Below are 11,782 nucleotides of genomic sequence, written 5' to 3'. Positions count from 1 at the left end.
TAGGGACCTAATTGATCACTTCAAAAATTGGAGGATCCAATTGAAACAAACCTCCAAATATAGGGACTTCCGAACCTATTAAACCTTTAAAAAAAATAAAAGACAATAGTTTTTTTTTGAGAAACTATACATTTTATAAAAAAGTAACAAAAATAGTTAAAATTTTAATTTACAAATAGAATATAGCATAACCTTTTAGTCTTTCTTATTTTTTAAGTCAGCACTATTAAATAGAAAGCAAATGAAATTTCTTAATGTAAATCATCCCCTCATCTAATAACTTTATTTTATATTTTTTGTTTTCAATTATACAATACATAGTTTTTAAAATTTATTTTTTATTTGTTTCACTCTTTATCCGCAAAACAGTAAATGTAACCACGAAACTTGTGTAAGATAATTAGTCATAAAAATTATTATTTACTTAATATATATATAAACATTAATGTATACTTAGTGTTAAAGATTCCACTTAAACATGATAAAAAACAACATATAAGTCAGAATGATCCTCACTCTATCCAATTAAATGTCTAATCTTGAACTTGAAGTAATTGCGAAATTCTTACATTAACTTTGGTTATAATAAAAATATCGTAGAATTTTATTTTCATTTTGATTTGAGCATGCAGTGTTAGGCACATTGCGTTGAAAAATGGCATGAAACTAACCACTTTCTGCGACATGCGGTCCATTGGCTAATTATTAACGTAGCACTTTTTTCAATAGACTCCATAATTCAATCTAATAAGTAAAAAACAGAAAGAAAAAACTAAGGTTGGTGTTTTAATATTTTGATGTTATACCACAATGTTTGGTACCTATGCACATGATATCTGTGGTCCACTTTGCCAAAAAGTTAGTCCTAAACCTAATCAGGCACCTTAGTGTTGAATTTTCCAATGCATGCTTTTATTACCATCAAAATAAAGAGGTCAACTGTTCAACACGTTCAATCCAAACTAACATATATATACCATCATAATCACACACTTCACAAAATTAGGGTTTTTGTTTCAATGTATTGAATTTGTGTATTATTCTTCTTATTCTTTGTTTTTTTTTCCTTGTATGTGCAATGTAACATTATTTTGATTAAAAGAGTAGTTATCTAAACAGTCTTTAGTTTAAGTTTTTTTACGATGTCCTTTTTAAGTATAGATTATTTGAAATAATAAACTTTAAACACATTCTCTTATTTCTAAAATAAAGTAAAATATAAAATACGATAATCAAATAAACTCATTCATAATTCAGTTTAATTAATTTGAATTTGATAAAATAAAACATACCATAAAGTTGTTTTTTTTATCTCCAAACATTTCATCTCACACTTTAAATATTCAAAAATAGTTTTAGAAGTTACAATTTTAAAATTTGATGAAGATTTTTTTTTTTACTAAATTTTGAAATTTATTAAAAAAAAAAATTCTAAGCAAATTTTGAAATTTGTTGAAGAAAAAATCAACGGATCTGTTGAAACCTTTGAAAAATCCTTTAATGAATTTCAAATCCAATAAAAAAATTCTTTAACAAATTTTAAAATTAATTAAAAAAAATCTTATCAACGGATTTTAAAATTCATTAGAGAAAATTTTTTCAAAAAATTTTGAAATCTTTTGAAGTAATGTCAAATTTTTTAAATTACAAAAGATAGTTTTGAAATTTTAAAATAATTTAGAAGTATAAGGTGAAGCGATTGAAGGTACAAAGTAAAAAAAAAGAAAAAGACACCAATTAAACCAAACAAGTACCTTCTTTCACAAAAATTGGACCCATTCGATAGGCCCAAATTAATTAAGAATACTTCCACACAAAAGAAATGGATTTTTTATTATAGTAACGTTACTGGGTTGTCGTTGTTTGGACTACAACATGACATCCAAATGGAGGCTTTTTATTCTTAAATCTCCATAATTTATTGGCGCACCCCATAATTTTTTAAAATAGCTATTTTACCCTTTAGAAAAATAATTTTTTGATTATTTATTTCAAAGGTATTTTTAGAATAAATTTTCTGAAATTTTTTGGAATATAATCTTTAAAACAAAATTTTCAAGACAAAATTCTTAGAATAGAATATCCGATGCAGAGTTTCTGAAACGTATTTCAAAAGAAGTTTTCTGAAATAAAATCTACGGAATATATTTTCTAAAAAATAATGTTTTTCAGAATAATTTTTTTGAAATAAAATTTTCAAAATATGTAAAATTCATTCCAAGAAAAACTTTTCAAAATAATTTTCACAATTTCTCCGTACACCTCTGATAATAGTGAAACGAGAAAAATAACAGTTTTTCTTTTGCAATTTTCAGAAAGTACTATCCAAATATATATTAATAAAACTTAAACTGCATTAGAAAATATTTTAAAAGATTTATTCTAGAATAGTAAATTTAAACTGTATAATCTGAAATTAATTTTTATTTTAGAATTAATATTCAAATATGTATGATTCAGCTGGATTGATTAAGTCCAGAAGAAAGAAAACGAAGGGAGAGAGAGCTTACGATGGAGAAGGGTAATTTAATGAAAAATGAAGTTGAAAAAAAGTGCAATTAGTAAAAGGGAGATGGTGTAAATAGCATGGACCAACGTACACCTACTTTGTACTAAAATTAAGATTCCTAAACCCTTAATTCAATAATTTTGAAATTTCTTTTTATTAACTAAAGGAAAATATTTTTTGAACAACAGTTGCACCAATTGACAGTCCACTTTCAATAATATTTCAGTCACTACAAAATTTAACTTTTAAATTCATAAATAAACAGAGATTAGAAAATAAAGGGTTAAATATGTTTTTAGTCCCTGGGGCGATTTTGGTTTTAGTCCCTCCTTCAAACTAAGGTACAATCTAGTCCTTCAACTTTAGAAAACTCTGGTTTTAGTCATTGTTACCAAATTTTTTTAACTTTATTTGTTGTTTCAAACATGTTTCATCATAGCATTATAGCATTTGGATTGTTTACATTGTTTGACACATTTTTGCTTCAATGTTAATTGAGAAACGCGTTTGAAACAACAAATAAAGTTAAAAAAATTTGATAAAAATGACTAAAACCAGAGTTTTCTAAAGTTGAAAGACTAAATTGTACCTTAGTTTGAAAGAGGGACTAAAACCAAAATCGCCCCAAAAGGACTAAAAACATATTTAACCTAAAAATAAAATAGTAAACATAAAATGTGTTTAAAATTTTTTTGTCAGTCATAATAGCATAAAGTGAAAATTGACCTATAATATTAATATAAATTATTTAATAGTTTTTATACATAAATTATAATAATCTTTAGTGAGAACATTTTCAATAATTATTTATAACTTTGTATATGTAAAATATAGCAACTATCTTAAAATTTTAGTTATATTTATACGACAACAATTTTAAAAGATATTTTTGAATAAAATCTCCTAGAATTGCATATACTAAAATATTATTAAAAATTATGCCACATTTCAATCAATATTCAAGTTTTCATTGCCGGAAGTAAATATAAATATATATATATATATATATATATATATATATATATATATTTTAACAACATTTTATTATTACGTGATTTAAAATTATTTCACAATCAAATGATAATAATAATTATAAATCAAGAGAAGTTATTCACGTAATGACAGCAAATGATACTGATATTAAAATGTTGTAAAAGAAATGTTGTAAAAGTATCGTTATCCTATCTATATTTATCTATCTATAGAGTGAGAGATAAGTTTACAGGAAAGCGCAGTGCAGGTGTAATTTGTGCAGAAATGTGAAAAAAATCTGCACCTTTTTCTAGGGAAGTCTTTGAAATTAAAAAATATGTTGGAATCCAAGAGTAATGCAACGGTAAAGACTGATATGACTTGATACAGAGACAAGAGAAAAGGTATTTTGATGAGAATGAGAGTGACATAGGGATGGAGGATGGTACCAGACTTGGCAGAATATGTGCAGAATGATGATCCTATTCACCTCAAGAGAAAAACATATTATTTAGACCAATTTCATCTTTTGGTTCCCTGCAAGATGGGGAATTCAAGATGACCACAGATATACAAGTTTTCAAGACTTGCAGAGGGTCCTTCGATAGCTGTCAAAACGTCTTCTTCTGCCCATGTGCTTCTGCATGGACCACCTTTCCCCCACTCAAATTCCATCAACAATGCTTCTGCTATAAACATATTATATACTCATTTTACTATTCGTTGGTTAATTTCAAGAATCATTGTGGGGTTAATTTCAAGAATCACGTTACATACTAGAGCAACTGATCCTCCAAATAAACTATATATTTTCTTTTAGAGTGTTAGAAAGATACGTAGAAGATCCTGTTTTTCACACCCATTTGAAGCCAAAAGATACTTGTTGTTGTTATCCGGGAAGAAAAAGTTGTCGTTCACATGCACCGGACTTAGCTCAGAATGTGTCGTTTCCACGTACAAGACATGTAAGAAAAATCTATCCACACTCACGCACACAACCATATTGAAAGGCAACGTTGTATTAAGAAATATCGACACTCGGACTCATATATATAATAGAACTAAATCTCTCACACAGACAAACCTATCAAGAAGAATGAAGATAGTTCTGGGCATCTTCTTTTGTTTATCACTGCTCTCTCTCTCCCACGCTTCTGTGGTAGATTTCTGTGTGGCAGATTACACAGCTCCCAATGGCCCTGCAGGCTACTCATGCAAGAAGCCTGCACACGTGACAGTGAATGACTTTGTCTACTCTGGCCTTGGCACTGCTGGCAACACCTCAAACATCATCAAAGCTGCAGTGACTCCAGCATTTGATGCTCAGTTTCCTGGTGTCAATGGCCTTGGCATTTCTGTTGCACGTTTGGACTTGGCACCCGATGGGGTTATCCCACTCCACACACACCCTGGAGCCTCAGAACTGTTGGTTGTTGTAGAGGGTCAAATCTGTGCTGGATTCGTTGATTCCGGCAACAATGTGTACCTCAAAACCCTCGAAAAGGGTGACATCATGGTGTTCCCTCAGGGCTTGCTGCACTTCCAAATCAACTCTGGTAAGTCTCAGGCTTTAGCTTTTGTGAGCTTCAGCAGTGCCAACCCTGGCCTCCAGATTCTCGACTTTGCTTTGTTCAAGAGTGACTTCCCCACTGAACTCATCACCCAAACCACTTTCATTGATGCTGCTGTGGTCAAGAAGCTCAAGGGTGTTCTTGGAGGATCAGGTTAAATTCAAGTCTTACGGATTTGTCCATGAAAAAATCTAGGAGTATGTACTCAAGGGTTTCTGTCATTTTTGTTAAATTTAATTATTTCTGTGATTTTCGTTTAGGATCTAGCGTCCTTGCATGCATGTAAAAGCATGCACGAGGTTCTTCTTCTTTAGCAGGTTTTGTTAACCAGACCAGCAGTGATTTGGTTTCGGTTATATTGTTAGTTTCTTCTTGTCAAGTCAAGTAATTAAGCTTCTTTGAGGCTGATCACTACCAACTTCAGAAATTTCTGCTACAAGATCAATAAATGTTTGATATTTTCTGCCACTTATTGTTTTTGTTAGAAGCAACATAAAGAAAAGAAAGGAAATTAGAATCATATGAGTATCTAATATATATATATATATATATATATATATATATATGGACAATGATATTTTGACAATATTTTTTGACAACTTTTTTTACAACGGGACACGTGTCATCATTTTATTGGTCTATTTGAATTTATGTTTAAAAAATATTTAAAACAGACGAATCACAAACTGCCACGTATGCGTTGTCAAAAAATTGTTAAAAAAATGTTGTTAAAAAAAGTTTTTCATATATATATATATATATATATATATATATATATATAATATTACTTGTTATAATCACTAGAATGAAAGAAAATAAAAGATAAAATGAATTGCTATTTTAAAATTATTCGTGTGTTAACTAATTCGTACTTTGTATACATATTACTGAAACATTATAAGATGTAAATGATTTTTTAGGTATAACTAATTTCGACCATTCAATTAAAATACTTTGAAATTAAAATTAAAATTTTATTTAACCAATAAAATAGTTAATAATGATAACAATATTGATTTCTTGCTTAAGACTTTGTGTTTAGTAGAATGGCTTTGTGTAATCACTATTTAATTACTATAATCTTTTGCCACGGAAGAAATTGACATGGTATTTGTTGTTTCTTTCTTTTACATGTCTGTTTGCTTTCTTAGCCATCATGAAATAAAATGGTTTTGCACTACTAAATATATTACATTTAGTAGCATTAAAAAATATGTTACTAATATAATTTAGTTACATTTTATCAAATGTTAGGTATTTCTCTGTGTTACTAAAAACTTTTAGTTACTTTTTATATATTAATAGAAACATTTACGTGTTACTAAAAGTTTCAAGTGATATTTCAGTAAAGAAAATGTAACATTTTAAAAATGTTGCAAAAACCTTTTTAGTAACATATTTTTAATAAAAGTTACATTATAAAAAAGTGTTACCGAAATTTTTCTTGTAAATTTTTTTTTAGTAAAAGGTAACATTTTAAAAGTGTTATTAAATAGTTATGGTAACATTTTTAAATAGAGACTACATTATATAAATATTAATATTGTTTATGTAACATGTAAAAAATGTTGCTAATTCTTTTATTTTAAAGTGAAATAAAATATTTTCTAATAAACTGCTCTTTTTAATAAACTAAAATTATGTTATTACTGATTTTTATCATTGGGTAAACTAAAAACATAAAAAATTAAAGTTTTCAAAAGTATACTTAAAAAATAAGAACTACTAATTGTTATTTATATCAATCATCAATGTTGTGATTCAACTTCTTTCAAAATTAGGTGATATTTCATTTTATCAAATAGGTCTAAAATGTCCACATGTTTATGTTGTCTACTAAATTTGGATGCATTTTGATCTTGTAATGTCTGATAAAACTAAAAAATCAACACGTACACAATAAGACATTAAACCATACAAATCTTCTATTACCACTTGAAATAAAATCATATTAAGGAATATATTAGTTTCTGATGGATTCCTCTTAACAGAAAATTAGAGAAGAATGCATAAAAAGAAGCTTACAAAAATATTTACATTTATTTTTTATTCAAGTATAAATAAACCCACTTATTAAAAACCCAAAAAAAAACATAAAAAACTTGACAAATGCTAAAATTCAGTGGTTGCAGATACAGACTCTTTGCCTAATAAATGTACAAAAATTAAAAGAAAACCTACAACCAATAAAACTTTATAAAATATCTTTTATTTTCTATTTCCTATGTAGATGGTGTATATTGTTTAAATCCTTATACAAAAGTTTTATAAGAAGCTATTTAAAAAATAATCTAAAAAAAAACACTAACTACATAGTGTACATTTGCGAAAAACTTTATAATTCTATCAAACCCTTTTTAAAATTAATATGTAATTTCATTCTTAAATATAAACTATTAATGAAATTTCTTAAAAAAAAAACGAAAATACTTGTATCATTTGTTAGTAAACCTTTTTTAAAGGGACTAATACAAAATGTAAGCTTATATTTTATTATAACTTTGAATGTTTTGCAAAATTATCTTGTGTTTGTTTTCCTTTGTAATAATAATTTTGCGTTGAATTTGTTAGAAGTGAGTTTTAGACCTAAGTCAACCTTATAAAATCAGTTTGTAATGTGAGGTCTGCATCCCACTTATATATTATAAATTGACCTTATCTCTAATTGACGTGGGATTTACAATAGAATTGCAATGATAAGAGAATTATTGAATTAAAAATTAGGGAATGATATAAAAGGTATATGTTATACGATTCCAACCATTGAATTTTATCTTTATATAAATATATTACGTATCAATTTTTATGAAATTTTAACAATAAAAAATATCAAATTATTTAGAATTTTTGTATATTTTAAAACTATATATTATGTTTTTTTTATTGATATATATAAAATGCAAATATTTGGTAGGCAACGTAGAGAAAAATAACTCACACCATATAGCAAGTATTAAAGACACATACGAAACTTAAATTTTAACAACCATTAATTAGTATGTATTAAAAAAAGTTTCAGAACATATAATGAAAATCAAATAAAAAGAAGGGAAGGAATTATTCACAAAGTGGTCACAACAATTATTATGTGCATGATGGATGATCTCATCCCAATTAATACTTATAAATTAAACATATAGTACTCTATATAAAGTTGGCATCAAGCTGTAAATGATTGGATGAGAGAGAACCTTCAACGTGATTTTGACAATTATATTTCGCCAAAAAAATTAAAAACATTTTTAAATTAAGAACTTGTGACTTAAGAAACTTGTCAAAGCCACTTAAAAATTAATCCATTTATTTTTTGTTCTGTTATAGTTTTTTTCTTCTCTATCTTTCCACTGATATAGGAAAACATTATATTTAACGTTGTACAACAAATTATGACAACTTGGATAGATTTAAGTTACTATATTTTGAAGAGAACATTTCAAACTTAAGCCTACCACCATAAAATTTTCTTGAGGAATAAAAAAGGATATTTTTTTTTAATGCTTTCATTTACCATTAATTTGATGCCTGAATTCATGTGCGACTGTTATAATAAAAAAGGATATCTGAATTCAAGCCTATCATTCATTCATCAAACTCTTAAAATTGTAAGAGGCTAAAAAGGAAAAATAACCAAATGAGGATAAGAATATATGCCAAAAATAAAAGGGATAAGAAAAAGGTGGAAAATTAGGAGAAAAAAAAGAGGAACATGAGGCAGAGCCAGCCAGGTAAGCATAATGCAGGTTGGCAAATGGAGTTTTTCGGTTTCTCTCTCTATTTTGGGGGAAGAGAGAGAGAGAGAGAAACGGAAGAAATGACAGACTGGCAATGAGGAGGGTAAGCACTCTCTGTCTCTGTGTCTGTATATATATATAAATATAAATTTGTTTTGCTAATTCATCAAATTTTAGTGTTTGTAGTTGTGATAGGACGACCCTTTGGTATTTGGATCTTCAAGAAAAAGAGACACTTGGGATTGAGTCACCATGAGTCTCTTCGGTCTTGGAAACAGGTTTTTCATTTCACTTCCTCTCTTATTTCTTCTGTTTGATATTTTCATTGTGATTCTGTGATTTTTTGTAGAAAAATTGTATTTTTATGTGTTCTTGTTTTACCCTTTTGAGGATGAGCTTGGATTTTTATTTTTGAGGCTGCTCTTGATTTGTTTTAAGATGTGTTTTTATATCCCTTTGTTTGATCTTAGAGTTTTCTTAATCTGTTTGTACGTAAATTGTCTTCTGTGTTCTGTTAAACGGGGTGGTTGATCAGATAGATAAAACTATAACAGACATAATGATTACTGATTGTGTTGATAACATGGCTATGAAATCTCTATGCCTTAATTTGATTATTATTTTTATTATATTATAGCAATGGTGTTTTTGCCACATTCTGAAGGTGATAGTCGGAATTGATCAAGCGATTCAGGACAGAGAATTCAAATAGGCATCTAATTAATGTAATAAGGGATGTTTAGATCAGAGGATGGAGGAGGGTGAAAAATATAATCTCGCAATATCGGGGGAGAGGCAAAAGTTGCAAGGAAGGAATTTTAGCCCTTTACATCTTTCGAACCGAACAAGGGGTGAAATTCCTGATATATTAAATGTTTCTAAACTGAGTGACATTACTAGGTTTTGTCATGGCAGAAATATGCTCATACTTTATTTTGTGGTAGATGGATTCTTTTTGAGTTTTAGTTGCTTCTGGTTTGAATCCATGGCATTTATTGGGCATAGATCACTGGTAGAAACCATTATATGACCAAAATTGCTCCAATCTGTAACATTTTCTGAAAGTGAAATGATTGTCTCTTCAAAGTTTTGTGATGTACTTTTTTTTTTTTTTTTTTTTTTCTGTAAATGACTACTCATGCAATCAAACTTTGATCAATGCAGAAACCAAAAAACATTTCGTCCAAAAAAGAGTGCCCCATCGGGAAGTAAGGTTGGTATTTTTGCTGGTAGAATGGTTGATGGATTCTTTTGCATTTTTTGTTTGTTTATGGTTTATGTCCAACCAATTGAGCCTTCTATGCATTTTGGTTATAAATACAGGGTGCTCAACTTCAAAAACACATCGATGCCACGTTGGGTAGTGGAAACTTGAGGGAAGCAGTTAAACTGCCTCCTGGTGAAGATATCAACGAGTGGCTAGCTGTAAACAGTAAGAATCTCTAATATTTGGCTCTTTGCAGATAGTACTCTAGTTTCTAACTTTAGATTGACAGTGCTTGGTGTTTTATTTATGCATAGCGCGGTTACTTTTTGTCATTGGTGAACATATTTCATGACAAAGTTAAGAAATTCTGCACAGTTATTTATATTTTGTTTCTATGTGCAGCTGTTGACTTCTTTAATCAAGTGAATATCCTGTTTGGTACACTTACTGAATTCTGCACAGCAAATAACTGCCCTACAATGTCTGCCGGACCAAAGTATTGTTCATCCTTCAACCACTCTTCTTAATTTACTTACATAGCATTGTTGCAGCTAGATCAGATAGGCTACTATGTTTATCTTTTCTGTACCTTTTGAATGTTTGAGAATGAGTAGGTTTGGAGTTATGTGGGAGATTCTTGACTTGAATGTGCAGTTTATAGCTAAATACATTTTCTAAGAAGATTCATAGAGCAGATTTCAACCAAAAGGGACAAAAGGAAACAGATTTCAACCAAGAAACTGGGAAAATTTATTTTACATAAAACATGCGAATAATAGAGCATACTATGTTCCTTGAGACTGCAACACCCTTTTTCACATTTTCTTTGCCATTTTTCCTTACCTTTTTCATGGTCTAGTTTTGTCAATTATCCATAGCTTCATATCCTAAAATGAAGAATTTAAATCAATGTAAACAACAATATTATACATATATATGAAACAAGTATTGAATATATTACTTATTAAATCTACAGGTATGAGTATAGATGGGCTGATGGTGTTACTATAAAGAAACCAATAGAGGTGTCTGCTCCAAAATATGTTGAGTACTTGATGGATTGGATTGAATCTCAACTAGATGATGAAACAATATTCCCTCAGAGATTGGGTATGTAGGACATACTGATAAAGCCAGTTAGCTGAATTTTCTGGACTGTTATTCACTAATTTTCTGAATTTTCTGCATCATAACACACTTTTTATTAATTTCTGCAGGGGCTCCCTTTCCATCTAATTTCCGAGATGTTGTCAAGACAATCTTCAAGCGATTATTCCGTGTATACGCGCACATTTACCATTCTCATTTTCAGAAGATAGTGAGTTTGAAAGAAGAAGCTCACCTTAATACTTGCTTCAAGCACTTTGTTTTGTTTACTTGGGTAAGTGAGTTACAAAGTTCTAGAAAAATTCATTGATACATTTATTTATTCCTGTTTTGCCTTGTGGCTTAGATGTTGTTGCAGGTTGAAATCTGCTGAATTTTGTGGCTGATATGGTTGTATTGTGTTGCAGGAATTCCGTTTGATAGACAAAGCAGAGTTGGCACCTCTTGAGGACCTTGTTGAATCTATTATTCAGTTATAGTGTTATTGATGTTTTCTTCCATAGTTTTTTGGGAGGTTAAACACTGGAATCTTGGCCATACAATTTTTGTGCCATTGTAAAAATACTTGCTAAATGAAAAGTCTTTTTTCAACCCCTTGTATTAGTCTCTATCAGATGTTTTCAAGTCCTTTATTTTCTTCCTCCACACTATCATATTAATAACACCATGGAAATATTATTTCTAA

At 28.9% G+C, this 11,782-nt stretch overlaps 2 protein-coding genes across 3 annotated transcripts; both read left to right on the top strand.

Annotated features, from left to right (window-relative positions):
* The first annotated feature begins 4,535 nt into the window (after positions 1-4,535).
* On the top strand, positions 4,536-5,520 carry LOC106760834 (auxin-binding protein ABP19a-like). The gene has a single exon (XM_014644265.2). The coding sequence runs from the start codon at positions 4,578-4,580 to the stop codon at positions 5,208-5,210; it is 633 nt and encodes a 210-aa protein (XP_014499751.1). The 5' UTR covers positions 4,536-4,577; the 3' UTR covers positions 5,211-5,520.
* A 3,241-nt stretch (positions 5,521-8,761) lies between these two features.
* Positions 8,762-11,707, top strand: LOC106760837 (MOB kinase activator-like 1A). Of its 2 annotated transcripts, none has more exons than XM_014644268.2 (8): positions 8,762-8,886; positions 8,970-9,061; positions 9,948-9,996; positions 10,107-10,215; positions 10,393-10,486; positions 10,967-11,100; positions 11,208-11,371; positions 11,505-11,707. In XM_014644268.2, the coding sequence occupies exons 2-8, from the start codon at positions 9,036-9,038 to the stop codon at positions 11,574-11,576; spliced, it is 648 nt and encodes a 215-aa protein (XP_014499754.1). In that variant the 5' UTR covers positions 8,762-8,886; positions 8,970-9,035; the 3' UTR covers positions 11,577-11,707. The 2 variants fall into 2 exon arrangements, with proteins under 2 accessions (XP_014499754.1, XP_014499755.1); XM_014644269.2 differs by having other exon boundaries at positions 8,769-8,886; positions 8,961-9,061.
* The last annotated feature ends 75 nt before the right edge of the window (positions 11,708-11,782 follow it).

The sequence above is a fragment of the Vigna radiata genome, chromosome 5 (assembly GCF_000741045.1).
Source record: "Vigna radiata var. radiata cultivar VC1973A chromosome 5, Vradiata_ver6, whole genome shotgun sequence".
NCBI lineage: Eukaryota > Viridiplantae > Streptophyta > Magnoliopsida > Fabales > Fabaceae > Vigna > Vigna radiata.
Note: the sequence above shows the minus strand (reverse complement) of the source record. Positions and strands in the feature narration are given on the sequence as shown.